This window comes from Mus caroli, chromosome 7, assembly GCF_900094665.2.
Source record: "Mus caroli chromosome 7, CAROLI_EIJ_v1.1, whole genome shotgun sequence".
Lineage (NCBI taxonomy): Eukaryota > Metazoa > Chordata > Mammalia > Rodentia > Muridae > Mus > Mus caroli.
Genome location: NC_034576.1, coordinates 125,543,285 through 125,560,387, shown reverse-complemented (window position 1 = coordinate 125,560,387; position 17,103 = coordinate 125,543,285). Strand labels below are relative to the sequence as shown.

The 17,103-nt window shown below is 46.0% G+C and overlaps 1 protein-coding gene across 2 annotated transcripts in view; it reads right to left on the bottom strand.

Annotated features, from left to right (window-relative positions):
• Positions 1 to 945: 945 nt before the first annotated feature.
• The window catches only part of Lcmt1 (leucine carboxyl methyltransferase 1), a 53,068-nt gene continuing 36,910 nt past the window's right edge, over positions 946 to 17,103 (bottom strand). For both annotated transcript variants that reach the window (XM_021167664.1, XM_029480133.1), the window contains 5 exons: positions 12,722 to 12,842; positions 9,524 to 9,625; positions 8,408 to 8,499; positions 3,111 to 3,208; positions 946 to 1,168 (listed from right to left, as the gene is read on the bottom strand). In XM_021167664.1, coding sequence (XP_021023323.1) covers positions 1,146 to 1,168; positions 3,111 to 3,208; positions 8,408 to 8,499; positions 9,524 to 9,625; positions 12,722 to 12,842 — 436 coding nt within the window. In that variant the 3' untranslated portion in view covers positions 946 to 1,145. The remainder of the gene's footprint in view (positions 1,169 to 3,110; positions 3,209 to 8,407; positions 8,500 to 9,523; positions 9,626 to 12,721; positions 12,843 to 17,103) is intronic.

Genomic DNA, 17,103 nt, shown 5'->3' with positions numbered 1-17,103 from the left:
TTAATCTCATTAGTGCTGCTGGCTTCATCACAATCCCTCCCGGAGACTGGAAACAGCACACATTTATCTCCTTGTAGTTCTGGAGATCAGAAAGAGGAAATCAGTAACTTTAGGCCTAAGGTCAAGTTTTCTGTGGAGGTGGGGCAGGTGTGTGTGTGTGTGGGGGGGGGGGTCTCCTGGCCTTTTTAAAGATTTAATCCTTATTAGTTTTAGTGATACATGTACATGCACTCCCATTTGTGGGTGTATGCATGTGAGTGCAGAGGCCCACAGAGAACAGGCCTTAGAGACCCCTGGAATTGGAGTAATAGGAGCCACCCAATATGAGTTCTGGGAACTGGATTTGGGTTCTCTGCAAGAACAGTAAGTGCTTTTAACCTCTGAGCCATCTTTTCAGCCTCCTGGCCTTTTTAGTGTCTAGAAGTTGTTTTTATTGCTTATTCTTTGGCCTCCCACATCTTTGAAATCTACCTCTCCACAATCTCTGTTCTGTCGCTGCCCCTCGTCTGGCTTATGTGGACCTTGTGGTTGAATCAGAGCCCCAGACGATCTCTTGAGACCCTTACCTTAATCTCATTGACAAAATGCCTATTTGCACAAGTGACATATGGCCGGGTTTCAAGGAGTTAGGGTCCTTTAGGGAGGCATTATCCAACCTGCTAGAACGGAGGAGGCAAGTAAGCAGGCCAGCCTGGCAAAGGCGGCAGCAAGAGGAGCCTCCACAGAGGAGCTCCAGCATCCGTAGCAGGTCAAGGGCTAAGGGTCACAGCCTGTGAGGTGTTGCAATAAAGAGCACAGGGAGGAGTAAATTCCCAAATGGATTCTGACTCACGGGGTAAACCAAGGTCCAAGTTAAGACTCAGGATGCAGGATTTTAGCTGCCATGGATTTGAACCCTGGCCCACCCCAGAGAGCAAAGAATGTCACTGGACAGATGCAGCAGAGTCCGACACAAATGGCAAGTGAGATTTATTTAAACAATGATACTGACAGGAACAGGATCTGGTATGACCACCTTTGTAACCACAGGTTCCAGATGTGCAGCAGGACCAACAAAGGCCGTGAGGCTGCACATCTCTCAGGAGGCCCTGGCACTCCCTCAGCTAGAGCCTTCACCTTCCACCTCAGCACGAGCCTTCAGCAGATCAATAGGTTATCTCCCTCAAACCTAAGGGGGAAACAGAGATGCTGTCAGACGCTGTGGCAGAGTAAAAGAACCAGGGAGCGTGCACACTGGCCCCGGGCACCAGAACGACTCACTGCTGGACCTCACTCTCTTCCTGTGTGAGGCAAGATCGTAGAAGGAAGTGAAAAGTCAGGCCAGCTTTTGTTTATGGGTGGCTTAAAACAGATTTAGAAAGCATTTCATAACACTTTATGAGCTCTCTGCAGTAAATGTCCAAAATTTACTAACTGCTGAACTTTGAACAAACACAAAGAGGGTTCTTCACCTTGTGCTGACACACCAAAGATGCCTGACCTCAGAAGGTTTACTATCCCGACCTGGGTGTGGTGTGCACACCTGTAAACCCAGCACTCGGGAGGCTGAAGCACAAGAACCAGTTTGAGGTCAGCCTGCACTTCAGAGTGAGCCCACCCTGTTCCCAAAGCACAACAAAAACAACCACCCAAACAACAGTTAGCTTAAACTCATTAGCAACCTCTCTTTCCAAACGCTTGGGGGGGCTAAGTACATCTGACCTAGCCTTAGGATAGAATTTAATACACTCGTTACAGTTATGTTCATTGAGAAGGCTCCTGTCACACGATTACACTGAAAAGATGCAGGGCTCCGGCAGCACAAGGGCAGGGTGCAGGCCAGGAGTGTCCCACCCTTCTCATGGCTCCATCAAGTCAGGTGAAGCACAGCTGGAATTCTGGGAGGAATGCCAAGTTTAAGGTAAGGCTGCACTGACATGTCTTAAAACAATCAAAGAAAAATGGCAATTAATTTTTATAAATGTCAACAGATAACTAAACAGCAGTGTCTAGAGACCAGGAGAGGAGCACCACTGGAGGCCACCTGAGGCCAGGCCATGGGGCCTGCTGTGCTCTGCTTTTCCTAAGCTTCCCAAGTCCCAAGTACAACTTCCTTTATACTTAGGAGAGGTTCTGATATAAAACACAGCAATAAAGGGCTTTCCATCCAAACCACATTGGTGGGACTCCATGGGAAGTTAGGGGCCCAAGAAGGCTGTACAGTCACTGCCTGCCTGTCAGGGGTTCCTCAGGTCACATCTGTGGGAGGTACCAGGGACCTGGAATCTGATGTGGTCTCGCTGGACTATTCTGAAAAATCAGTCACTGGGAAGCAAAAACAACAGTGGCAAGAGTCTGCAGAAGCTGGGTCGAAACATGGAGAGTCAGGTGCCAAGGTGCCTGTCTAACCATGGTCTTCCCTGCCTCTGTCAGGGAACTACACCTTAACCCTAGACAAGGAGAGAGAAACTTCCCGGGAAGCTGAGCAGGTCCATTTATCTATCTATCTATCTATCTATCTATCTATCTATCTATCTATCTATCTATCTATCTTCATGTGTGTTTGTTTGTTTATTTATTTATTTACTTACTTACTTTTATGTGTTTTGCCTGCACATGTGTCTATGTGAGGGCAACAGATTATCTGAAACTGAAGCTACAGACAGTTGTGAGCTGCCATTTGGGGGCTAGGAATTGAACTCAGGACCTCTGGTAGAGCAGTCAGTGCTCTTAACCACTGAGCCATTTCTCCAGCCCCTGAGTGGGTCTTTTGGACACCAAATGATCCACATGTTAGTATCTAGTAAACCGGGCTCTGAGCTTGTGGAGGGTAAATAAATGCTGGTTATTTATATTACAATTATTACTTTAACTCCTCAAGGTTTTCAACTTTCCTAACTGCAGAAACCCCTTAGCTGGTGGGACAAGGGCTGGCTGGTTATTTGGGGAATTGCAGTTTAAAGGAGTCACCTAATCTGTGCTATTAAAACCTGAAGGAGGAAACCATGGCTTCTCTGGACACACTGTGTGCACGCATAGGCATTTCTCTAGTTCTCTGAACCTGACCTTCCAGGAGAGGAAGGCGACCCTGCCTTCAGGCCCAAGCGAGAGAAACCCGATTGATCTCTTACCCAGCTCCTGGCCGCCTCGGGTGGCCCAGCACAGGCAGTAATGGCGCATGAGCTGCTCCAGGAGCTCCATCTCATCCAGGAACTCGAGGGATTCTATTCTGTGCAGGAATCACAGAGTTAGAAAGGAAGCCGCTGACCCACAGTCCTGACGCCTTCATGACACTACATGGAAAGGAGCTGGGTACAAACTGTGCACGCTGTGGCTAAGACGAAGGGAGGGGTGACATGGCTCAGCAGTTAAGAGCACTGCTGCTCTTCCAGGGGATCCAGGTTCAATTTTCAGCACCCACCCAATGGAGACTCACACTGTCCTAACTCTAGTTCCAGGAAATCTGGTGCCCTCTCTGGCCTCTGGGGACAGGCACCAGGCACACACTGCATGTGTGCAAAACACTCATACGTGTGAAAATAAATATATTTTCAAAAAGAAGAAAGAGGGCTGGACTTTTAGTGCAGGGGAACAGCACACACTTGTGCAAGCTACAGACACATGCACTTCTTTCTTTTCTTGAAGAAAGAAGAAGGAGGGTAAGGAAGGAGTGGGGGGGGGCAAGGGAGGCTAAGAGGAGAAAGGAAGAGGAGGAAGGATTATTTATCTCAAAAGTCAAGACAAACAAACCAGAAAGATATGCTCATGGAAAAGGACCAATTTCTTTGCCCTATAAAGAGCTAAAACTTCAGTATGAAAAACTATTACAATAATTTAAAAGATGAAGAAGAAAGATCATTCCAATAGAAAAGAAAAACAAATATAAATAAAGACACAAGATAGTTGTCTTAGGGGTACATTGCTGTGATGAAACCGTATGACCGAAGCAAGGTGAGGAGGAAAAGGTCTATTCAGCTCACACTTGCACATCACTGTTCATCATCATGGTGAGTCAGGGCAGGAACCTGGAGGCAGAGCTGATGCAGAGCCACAGAGGGTGCTTCTGACTCAACTGCTTCCCAGGCCTTTCTCAGCCTGCCCCCACCCCTCCCCACCAACCCCACATCCATCAATCACTAATTAAGAAATGCTCTACAGCTGGATCTCTTGAAGGCACTTTCTCAGTTCCCTGCTCTCAGGCTGACATAAAAGTAGCCATCAGGATAGTTTTCAACTCTCAGACAGACTAAGGCTGAAAGCTGGACAGAGAAGAAAAGGCACGTTGTCAACTGCTAGTGAGATGACAAAGCAAGACTGCCTTCCTGGAGGGCACTTTGGCCTCTTTCACATGAAGAACATCCTCTGACCCCGCCTCTTAAGAATTTACCCTGTGTCACAGATACATGGCTAAGGACATGTCTACAGCACCACAGCTCCAGCCTAGGAACAAGCAAAAACTGAACTACAGAGGACCGTCTGAATGAACTAAAACAGGCTCATACATCAGGTCTCTAAGCCAAGCTAGGAACCAGTGCTTGTCTCTGTGGGTTAGCAGGGCAACACGGGGTAACTTCCAAGACTAGCGCTGAGCTTTACAGAAGCTGTTAGCACAGAATGTGTGCTTAGTATACAACCATTTGGGGGACATGGAGTAACCTGGAAGATGCAAGCAAAGCTAGAAAAGGGAGTTGTCTTAAGAGGTAGGTAGTAAACAAATGGGCAGTGAGCGACAGACAGGCTTCCCTTTGGTTTTTACTCTGTAATTCTTTGTTAATTTGAAAAATCAGATACATAGTATGACTTTACCAAAAAAGCATTTTAAATGTGAATAAATATATACAGAAACATGTACAAACAAAATGGCAATATTCCTTGTACTCTCTCCACAGGAATATGGTCACATTGTGAGGGAAACCGAGGCAAAAACAGAGTATCAGAATGACATACACAAGGGCCCACACCCCTCCTGTGTGCAACAGCCTCTGCTAGGAATCTCCGCAGGGCACTCTGTGTGTGCACGTGCATGTGTCTGTAGCTGTGTGCTCATCCCTATCACGGCCCGTGAGCCTAAGGACCACATCTGGAGGGAGAGCGACTCTCCACAATGTACTGTGCTTGCTTCCCAAGCACTCTTACTTAGAGGCATCCCACGTGGTTTGAGTAAGATAAACCTGAAGGCCCAGCTGTTAGGGGATTTGTGCCCAGGGCAGTGCTGCTGAGAAGTAGTGGAGCCTTTAAAGGACTTAGCAGGAGGAAGAGACTGGTGGCTTGTCCCCAAATAGAACTGTGAGGTTCTAGTCCCTTTTTCGTCCTCCCTTTTGTTGCAAAGTCATGAGGTCATGTAACTTTTGCTCTAACATGTTCCTGTCATCATCATGTGACCTCACAACAGGTCAAAAGTAATGAACGCTTCCCACCAGTCGCAAACTTGATGCCTCTAAAAGTCTGAGAAAAATAAATATTTTCACTTTATACAGCGCTGTCTCAAGAATTTGTTATTAGTAACAGAAAGCTAAGTAGTGTAGAAGATTGGTAAGACATGTAAGTACGACATGCTTTGCTGCTGCCACAGACCTGACTGCTGGACAGCCTTTGGAGTTGCTGTACTGGAGGAGTGCAGGAAGTGTAGAGAGGCAGGCCAGGGCGAGGCTGGGATGCTGGTAAAGAGCAGACATTAGGGCAATGCCAGGGAAGTTTATGGTGGAAAGGAACTGGACATGAGACCAGCCTTGTCACACTGTGACAAACAAACTGACTGCATCCTGTGTGGACTGAGATGAAAAAGAACAGACTGGTTTGTCTGGTGCAAAGCACGTGGTCCATAGCAGCAGGACTGTTCACAGTGAGACTCAGAGCCAAAGCACTAGAGTGGAAAGGTTGGAAAGAATGCAGCCCAGCCTGGAAAAAGACTGCTTTGCAGGCCGGGGTGGAGCTGCTTCCTGCTCTTCAAGTTGTCAGCACTCACTCACTCCAGAGGACACCTAAATCCCAGCACCCGAGCTGGGCAGCTCACAACTGCCTGTAAAAATAGCTCCAGGGGATCTATGTACTCGTCTGGCCTCACAAACACCCCCACAAGTGTAGCATATGTAACAGACACATACACAAAATTAAAAGTTTTTAAATGGTCAAGTTAATTTTTATTGTCAACCGGTCACAACTAAGAGTCGCCTGAGAAGAACGAACCTTAGAGAAATTGCCTAGATCAGATGGCCCTGTGGGCATGTCTATAGGACACTGTCTCCACTGCTCACTGACGTAGGAGGACCCAGACTACTATGAGAAGTACCACCCCTAGGCAGGTGGTCCTGGGCTACATAAGAAGGGGAGCTGAGCATGGACCCGTGATAGAATGAGCCAGTAAGCAACATCCCTCTGTGGTTTCTGCTTTAGTTCTTGAGTTGCTGCCTTGACTGCCTTCAAGGATGGATTACAACCTGGAAGTGTAAGCCAAATAAACTCTTTTTCTCTCCAAGTTGCTTTTGGTTTGAGCGTTTAATCACAGGAACAGAAAAATAACGAATACCAACACCAACCAACAAAGATATAGCCTGGACAGAAAAGAGACAGGATAGGTTGGCCCACGGTACAGTTACTAGAACCTGAATAAAGAAACCGTTTTCCAGGAATCACAGGAAGGACACTGCAGGACCACTCAGGTCCTTCCCAGATAGCACAGCCCCAATCAATTCAGGTGCAAACGCATCTCCTCTCGAAGACTTTCCAGATGACGATGGGCACCCTGCCTGCCGACAGTTGCCTGGCCATGAGAAGACAGTGTGCTCTGCTACATACATTAATACAGTCCCAAAGTGATGGCCAGCTAGCTGTGGGATGACTCTCCACACTGGGAAGCAAAACACCCCTTCTCTAAGTTGATTTCAGATGTGTCAGTGCAACAGATGCCGACTAACAGAACAGCCAGGGCAAATAAAGTTCCAGAAAAGAGAGTGCAGAGCCTAATGGAGCTTCCAGAATGGAACAGCGATCACTGACAGACTACAGCACAACTATGAGGCTGTTCACTAGCACGTGGGCCCCCAAGAACGGGAGTGCTCAGGGCCTGTTTTGATCCCATATCCCTCGTGCAGATAAAACCCGTGTGACACCCAGAGTTAAGAAACCTGTTCAGGGTAAACAGAGCAAAGCCCATCTCCTGTCTCTGTTAGGGTGACATGTTGCTGTCTGTAAAAGGCTATGGCTGCATGGGACAAAGGAATGCCTGGAAGAAAGTTACCCTCCCTGTGGCTGATGTTCACCACGGATTCCCCGATGACAGTCTAGAATGAAATTTGCCAAAGCAACTGCATTATAAACGCCAGACCAGGGAATGTTCAAAACATTGCCTTGATGTGTATCCAGTGGAAGCCAGCCTCACAAGAAAGCAGTTTCCACGAGAATCCAGAAAGCACCAGCCTACAAGACTACATTCCCAAGGTATCGCTGCCTAGATAACTGATACTTAGACACAAGAAAAAAGAAAAAGTTAAACTTTTTAAAATGTCAGTAAGTTCTGAGCAAGAGCAAGGTCAAAGGTTCTTGATGTTGTAATAGACCCCAAACTGTATGTAGCTCTGGGTCTCCAAAGGAAAGGGGAAAGGACAGAGAGAAAGCACAGAGTAAGAAATGAACGAAGTAGGCACCAACACAGATGATGTAACCTCGCACTGTTAATGGAGACACTAAAACAAATAAAACACAAGACCATTTTACAACTTCTTCAAAATTACCATAGTCCCAGTTAGTCTTCTGTACATTCATATGCAAGCCTATGTACATGTAAACAGGATGTGAAGACCTCAATATGTTGATACTACAAATATAAATATGATTCATTAAGCTTTAAAAGGGGAGTGTGACTTCTGTGACCACGGTGTACAGTATGACCTCACTGATTTAGAAGCCCGAAGTTTATGTATCAGTAAATATGTGTGTAGACACCATTGGAGAATAAGCCCAACTTGTTAATGAGCACTAAGTACAGTGTGGCTGCAGAAGACCAGCCCTCAGCATGAAATGGTGTTAGAACAGTGAATATAACTTTCTTTCATTACAAAGGAAGAGTCCGTTTAAAGGTGTCATCTAAACCCATTAAGGGATGCCATTTATAAAGATGACTTTCCTTGAAGTCATGGCAGCAGCATCTTCTCTCAAAGACAGGGATTACACAAAGACAGGGATTACATAGTTTCCACAGCAGAGGCGGCTCTGAAAAATTTCTGGGTGTAACTGCTTATTTAGGTTCGAATCATTTGCTTTGACAAAGGTGCTATCTCAGCCAGTGGCTAATGAGTTACTCTTACAAGCTCCTACCAATGTTTACCTTATTTCAAAATAAGTCTGGTTAAGGTTATCTTTGTGTTCACGTTAAAGAACAGTCAGCCTTTGACTCGCAATCGTCAGGAGCCTGGGCTCGGCACTCACATACCTGTTTACCTCTGCCCGAGGTAGCCCACTGTACAGCTCCATCATGTTCACTGCAGACGCTGTCTCCCACCCATTCAACAGCAGCCGTTCCTTCTGGAAGGGGTAGAGACACACGGAGGACTCAAATCGCTGTGAGAGGCGTCCTGCTTTTCATCTCTCTTCTCAGGTTTTCATGTTTTGTATGAACATACAATGTTTTCATAGGGAAATCCACCAGAGTGTAGAGACACCAAAGACATGCTCTTCCATCAACAACTGGTGTTTGTTTGGTTGGCCGAATGACTAGCTGCTGCTTTCAGAGTCTTGCCATGTAGACCAGGCTGGTTTTGGAACTTGCTAGTCTCAAACGTGATCTTTTTGCCTCAATCTACCAAGCAGTAGGATTACAGGTGTGCGCTTCTACATTCAGCTTAAGTAACATGCCATTTAGTAGTCATGTGACAAAGTTTACTTAAAGTGAAAGGTATCGGCCATTATCTCCAGCAAATAAATGATTGTTTTTAAAAAAGGGACTCCTACAGATTAATCAGATACACAGCTATGCTAACCATCTATAAAGTGTAGATCATGGAGAGATGCCAAATCAAACACACCACCTGTAAAACATGGCTTTAACCTGCCAGGGGAGACTGACGCTGGTCTGAGAGTCAGGCGTATGAGGAGCTATGCTGACTTGTGAGAAGGGAGCACGGTGACATGGTCCACACTAGGAGGTTCTTTGACAAGTATTTAGGATGAAACCATGACTAACCAGTATATGTCTAAAATACTCTTGACACCTCCAACAAACAACACTGTGGGCGAGACCATGAGCTATTTATTACCGGCAAAACAGTGATAATCACTGAAAAGGTATGGCTGCTTACTGCACTGTTCCTTCTACTTTTATGCTTGGGTGAAATTTTGTAAAATACTAAGTCAAGTGTACAAAAGATCTGCATAGCAAAAATAATGCACCGTAGGAAATGTTAACTTGTATTTTCATATCAAGGAGACAGGGAGGACTTGAGGCTTCCTACATAGGCACCCTCTGTGCCTGATCACAGACACAACAGGGCTTCTCGGGGTACACCTGCCACCGAGTGTCCTGCTTTGCTGGCTGAGGGAATGCTCTGACCTGTGACTCCAGTGATTTGCAGGTTTCCACTCCTGCCAGGTCACAACTTCGCCTCCGGAGGTTTTCAATCATGATCTGCCCAAACCGGTCGTCCATGTTGACCTGAGACGGGGAAAAGCTGGTTAGCCACAACCTTAAAGATCTGCCCTAAATAAGCAGAGCACAACGTCCGGTCAAGGCTGACATCTGGTAATACACACAGGAGCAGCCCGAGAAGGTGTGGGACACGTGACACAAAGCTGAGCTGGTGCACCCTACAAAGGGCAGCACACACACTTCCGTGCCCACCTAGTACAACAATCCTATTGCTGGCAGAGGCTCACATACATGTGCCAAGATGCAATGCTACCTGGAACTGGAAGAATATGGAAAGAGAGACCTATTAAGTTCCATCAATTCTATTACTTTCATAAAATGACATACCATACGGCTTCCATGACTTTAAGATACTCTCTTGAGAAGCAGAGTACAGGACTGAAGAGCACTCGCAGGTAAAGTCGCTTGTTGCCAAGCTTGACCACCTGAGTTCAATTCCCAGGACCCACACGGTAGAAGAGGACAACTCCCAACTCCCACAGGCTGTGTCTCCCCCCACCCCCAACATTCACCACATACATGCACAAACATATACAATAAATAAATGTAAAGAATAATTTTGTAAGAAGAAGCAAGGCTTAGAGAAATGAACAGAATGTTCCTACCTGTCTCCCCTGCATTTAAAAACATAAAACACATCAGGCAGCACTGTGTCCCTGACAGAAGACTAAGACCTAGGGTCAGAGAGAGATTTGCTTGTCTTGTTATATAACCAGTCTTATATTCCTGAGACTGTCTCTTGCCTAAATGGGCCTTAAACAGGTGTTTTTTCTGCCTCAGTCTCCAGAGAGCCAGAAGAAATGGTGTTACTGTGGGCAATCATAGCATAAACACCAATCCTCTGTCAGGTACAATTAACTTATGTACGTGCACATATGTTGGAAGACATGATGTCACTGTATGCTGTCATAGTACACACAGCAGTCCTTGTTCACATGCAAGCGAACACAAAGGAATCACTTTACCTATAAGACCCACCCCTGAGGCAGACTGTCAGCAATGCTATCCTCCCTCATTTGCGTCAGGACAGAAGGCGTCAGAAGAAGAGAGCACAATCTTCATTTTATGAATGACGGCTTGAATCCTGCCTTGACAACAGCTGTGACCCTGAGAAGACTGGACGGCTTAACTGTCAGGGGAGACTAACACCAGCCTTATGGATTTCTATGGTAACGAAACAAGCAAATACATGGAAAACTGACCCAGTGGTACCCAGCACAGAGTCCTCGGAAAGCACAGTGCACTGTTATCACGCAGTTACCAACATGGCTTTGTCGCTGTAAACAATTAACCAGGAAACCACACAGACAACTAATCTACACTGTTGATTCAAGTTAAACTCCTACTGACAAAGGGAGAATGGTGGGAGCTAAACCAGCTGACAGACAGCTGAGCTGGTGCCATCGAACCGGGCCTAGTCCCAGGCGTGCTCCTGAGTGAGAAGCCTTGAGTCTGAATCAACCTGGCATCTCCCAGAGTGTGCTAGATAAATGCTCTGGACAGAGCAGAGGCAAGGCCAGTGAAAGCACACACAGGACATATGGCAGTCACTCTCCATGCATGTATGCCATAGAAGCAGACCATGCCCTGGCTGCAATCGTATTAAGAGAGAAGCTGAGGGGCTGGCTTCCGTGGCCAATGCTCCTGGACACATGGCAGCAGTTGTAGATGGGAAGGAAGAAAGTCAGCTAACCAAGAACCAACGACTCCAGAACTGGAGAGGGAAAGGAAGAAGCAATTCCTAGTCTAGCCTAGACCTGTTTATACTTGTGTTGCTCTTACATACAATGAAATAAAAAGGAAATGATGAAGTGGACGAGGTAGGGCTATCCAGTGAGATCCCATTAAAAAGAGAGATTTTTTTTTAAAGCCAGTTACTGTGGTATGCATTTGGTATCCCAACACTTGGAAGTAGAATGATTACCCAGGGATGAGTCTAGCTTGGTTCTACATAGCAAGCTCCCAGCTAGAAATTCTGAAACTCTGTCTCAAAACTAAGTAAGTAAATAATGGCAACAGCTAGCATGCATTGTGTGTAGCATCTCAAGGATTTCTTCAACAGCAGAGAACTGTGGTAGAGATGCAGCTTCATGGTGAAGTCTTCTACGCAAGCATGAACATCTGAGTTCCATGCTCAGGACCAATTTCAAAAGCCAGTCTGGCCACCCGACACTATAATCCAGTACTTGGGGGTTAGAGACAGGAAGATCGCTAGAGCTATACGGCCATTCAACCTAGCCAATGAGCTGCAGGTTCCAGGTTCCATGAAAGAACCATTTCAAGGGAACGAGGCAGAGGGCAACAGGGGCCTCCACATGGTGGATATGGGTGTGTAACCTCGCCCGTATCCCCAGCAGTAAACAACTAGCGCTCAGAAGAATCTGAACAGCACACACTTACTAGCTGAGGGGCAGTGGCCCAGGTGTAAACATACACACTAACTCTTGTGTTCCTCACACTAGGAAGCAGGGGCATTACTACTCTCAGGCAAGGAAACAGAGGCACAGAGAGTATGTACCCACAGAAGACTGGGGCTCAAGCTGGATCCTTTCAAAGCTCCGAAAGGGCCTTTTCTGTAGCCACTGGAGCAATGTCAGTGATTACTGACTATAGGAATAGAGCACTTTATACTTACAGTCCTGTATACCAGACTTCTCTTACAAAATTAGGAGCTCTTGCCACGCTAGGTCGAATGCCCACATGAAACTCCTGTGGCTGGACCTAAGGAGTGGCCACTCCAGGCCCCTCAGTTCCCAACCTCCACACCATCACACAGTCAATGTCTTCTGTTCACCTTCCTGCCTGCCTGTCTATAAGGGCCTTGAAGCTTGCTCTTCCTTCTAATATGGCCGAAATTATTTCAAACCATGTTCTTCAAGTTTGTTAATAATATATGATAAAATAAAAATTTGAAAACTTTCCTGGAGAATCACGGTCCAAAATCTCTGCTAAAAGCTGGGGGTTAGTCGGGAAAGCAGGAGAACAGGGCTGCTAGAACAGACGGGTGAAGCACACGTGTGGCTGTAACAGAAGGAACTGAACAAGGACTGAGGCAAAGCTCCTCTGGAAGCCCACATGGAAGCCGCCTCTCAGGCAACTTACCTGCTCATAGTTTATGAACATGGCTGTCTCAAAGCTGCTGGCTGCCCACTTTAGGAGGTTGGCTGACTGCTCTGGAGTCATGTAAACCAGCACACATTCAGTTATCAGGAGTGTTGGCAATCTTAAGGAAAAACAAAGGAGGTAAATGTGTTTTCATCAAGATATCAACTTATGCAAACATCACAGAGCTGGTGTGTCATAGCCAAGAAATCCAGAATCAGCACGCGGCTTGATCCATGTCCAGTACAAGTGTCGAGACACAACTATGGAAAGGAGAACAAGGAGCTATGGTCTGTCTATCTTAGGAAAATAAGTTCCGGACATGGGGCAGACTGTAGAAAGGAAGACAGGTCTGCTGCTGCTGTGTGCCTACTGTCCATGGGCAACAGAACCCTGTAGTCTCTCCCATCACGAGAGATTATTCTCCTAGCCTGGAACTGGGGCTGTGTAGACCTCTGTTCTTGTCAAAGGGCAGCAGCAAACAGACAGTGTGGAGATCACACACACACTGAGCATGACCTGTTCCTACAATGGAATCCTGACAAAAATGAACGAACTCCAAAAAGCCAGGGAATGGGAAGAAAATGAACTGCCAGCTAGCCCATCTGCTGGTCACTCAAGTGGGACCTGGAGCTATCAGCAGTCTTGGCCAAGAAAGAACTGCAACTCACAGAATCCTTAGCAACATGTGAACTGTTTGAAACCTCTGAGCTGATATACACAGAGATTACTATGTTCATTAACAGAATCTAATCCCATTAAGTGAAGGTTTGCCATAAGGAGATGAAAAACAATGGCTAAGAGTATAATTCAGTGGTTCAGAGCTTGCCTAGCATGTATGAGGCCCTAGGTTCCAACCCAAAACCAAATACAAAATAATTGATTTAAAAAGCTGAGCACACTGTCATTTCAAATGGTTATATTCTTCGAGAAACTGTTAGTATGCATTGATCTACCAGATACAAAGTAACAATACTTTATGACACAGGAAAAACAATACATTTCTAGAGTTACCCAGGAAGTATAATTCTTTTTGTAATATATTTTGTACAATTCCACACACATATGCCTTGCATATTGGGTACCCTCACCCACTCTGTTACCCCTCCCCTTCCCCACTTCCAACAAATCTCTTTCACTTCACCTTTATTCATTTTGTTTTAAGTCCACCAAGATTCACTAGGGCCACCTGTGTGAGCATGGGTTTCGAGCTATCTGCTGGAACCTGATGTGCTCAGCAGCACAGCTACAACTATAAACAACCATCACTCCTTTTCCAAAATCCATCGATAGCCAGTAGTTGGGGTAAAGGGTAGGGCTCTGTGAGCCCCTCCTCCTTCCTTGACGGGTTGTTGAGAGAGGGAGTCAGTCCTGTGTGGAGCAGTGCAGGACACCAGCTGGTGTGAATCAATGGTGTGTCAGGTCTGGCGGGACAGCATTTCCTAGCCCTTTACCCTTTCGTCTGGCTCTTACACTCTTCCCAGCCCCTCATCTATAATGCATCCTACGCCTTAGCAGGGTGGTATGAGTGGCTTGTTTAGGGTGAGCCCACATCGTCACACTGCCAAACACTCCTTGTGTTTCTAGAACATCTCCACTTGCCTTTTCTAAGTTCATTCACATTCCTTCTCAGACTCCTTTGCGAGATCCTCATTTCCTCCCTTTACCCTAAATAACAAGATTCTCATGACTGACAATTTCTCTCAAATTAAGTGGCTTCCTTTTGTCTTTAACTTTAGATTATTGAACAAATAAACTACATGAACTCAGATGGTTAAAAAAAAAAAGAAGAAACTGATTTTAAAAAAAGAACATAGTGCATCTTTTAAATGTATTACAACAAAACGTGTAATAATGTCTATAAACTGAGATTAGAAGTTATTTGTAGCTTTTCCTCTAAGAACCATAAGCAATGACTAAAATTATAGAAATATAATAGCAGTTTAAGTCCTTCTGTTTGTTTTTTGAGACAGCCTCACTTTGAAGACCAGGCTGGTGATCAGTTCCTGAGGCTCCAGCCTAAGGCTGGCACTGCAGCATACACCACCACACTAAGGCTGGCACTGCAGCATACACCACCACACTAAGGCTGGCACTGCAGCATACACCACCACACTGAGGCTGGCACTGCAGCATACACCACCACACTNAGGCTGGCACTGCAGCATACACCACCACACTAAGGCTGGCACTGCAGCAATACACCACCACACTGAGGCTGGCACTGCAGCATACACTACCACACTAAGGCTAGCACTGCAGCATATACCACCACACTAAGGCTGGCACTGCAGACATATACCACCACACTGAGGCTGGCACTGCAGACATACACATCATACTAAGGTTGGCACTACAGTATATACTACCACACCTGGCCATTTCTCACACTTTTGTTTTCAGTACTAAGAATTAAAACTAGGGGTGTGTGTACACTAGGCAAGTACTCTATCTTTGGGCTATATCTCCAGTCCCATTTCTCAGATTTTTAAAAGTCAGTTATCATTGATATAAACTTGTAACATGGCTTGTTGGGTTCTGATATCCCAGTACTCAGAAGAGAAACTGTAGAAACACAGACATATGAAATCAGCTGCTCACAGTCACATCCTAGTACACTACCAGAACCCCTATTCGTACAGCGGGACACAGCACCTCTGCTCATAACTGCCATTGGTGAGAGAAAAATGGTGTCCACAACAGCCTAGCACCGACCTGATAGCACCAACCAGCCACTGTGTTCCCCTGGATTCCATTTTGGCCTTTTAAACAGTGAAATGATCTATACCTTCACTTGGCTAAGACACAACACCCATTGCTCATTACAATACTGGCCAGTCACCAGATATGTGCAGGGTGTGTACATGTGTGTGTGCGTGTGTGTGTGTGTGTGTGTGTGCTCGAGCCCGCGCGCACACATCAGATGCCTTCATCTCCTACTCTGACCGTATTGCTTCTCACAGAAGCAGAAGCTCATCGATTCGGCTGGCTGGCCAGTGGGCAACCAGGATCTACCTGTTTCCTCCCCAGCACACTGGTCCATCCATATATATATGTGCTGAAAGACCTCAGACCACTGAGCCATGTCCCCAGCTCCACCAGACATCTTAAACTCAGTGCAGCTGAATGACAGTGCAGAAGGGAAAAGAGCGAATCCAGGAGACAGAAGTAAGCCTGTACTGCAAACACGGTGAATATCAGAAAGCAAAACCACCTTTTTTCCAATTTGACAATACAACCTAAGTCTAAAACCTTCAGTTACATGGAACAGGGATAAAGCTCAGGCTAGGCTGGTATCCCATGGACTACTGCTAATACTCCAGCAGTGCACACACTAGACATGGCGGTGAATGCCTGCAATCTCAGCACTGGGGAGGTAGAGAAAGGAGGATCAGAAGTTCATGGTCACCCTTGGTGGCATACTAAGTTCAAGGCCACCCTAGAGTAAATAAAGACCATGTCACAAAACAAAGTAAGACAAACAAGAACAAAACCACATACTAGAAAGATTACAAAAAGTGAGAAAATGTGATATTACCATATCTCATCTAATAAGTTAATGACCAAAGAAAAACAGCCCCAAGCTTTAAAAAAAAATCCTTATTTATACTTATTTATGTGAATGTGTGAGGTGGTCAGAGGACAAGGTGTGGGAGTCAGCTCGCCTCTCCCACCGTATGAGGGTCCTAAGGATCAAACTCAGACTGCAGGCTCAGTGGCAGACATCACACAGTGCAAAGACAACCATTGTCATTTAAGCTATGACAGAAGGGAAAGGCTTCCCAGCAAAGTTTTGTAGTTTTAAGTTGTGCTGTTAGTGTTGTCAGCTTGACAGATTCTAGAATCATCATGGAAACAGGCATCTGATAATGCCTGTGGGGAATGACTTGACTGAGCTAAGCTTGGGTTCAGGGCTGCATAAGCAGAGACAGGGGGGTGAGACAAAGTGCATCCATCCCTCGGCTTCCTGACTGTGCGTGTGATGCCAGCCACGCAGGCAGCTGCTTCCAGCTCCTGCTGTCCTGACTTCCTGCTATCATAGACAATACCCTGATCTGTGAGATGAAACAAACACTCTCTCCCTTGAGTTGCTTTATTTGTGTTGTAGTATTTAATCACAGTGTAAAGAAACTAAGAAATACATTTGAGTTGTTTGAAATCTAAGTTAAAAATGGTTAGAGCCTAGAGACTGCCATATCCAGGGATCCATCCCATAATTAGCCTCCAAACGATGACACCATTGCATACACTAGCAAGTGTTTGCTGAAAGGGCCCTGATATAGCTGTCTCTTGTGAGACTAGGCCTGGGCCTAGCAAACACATAAGTGGATGCTCACAGTCAGCTATTGGATGGATCACAGGGCCCCCAATGGAGGAGCTAG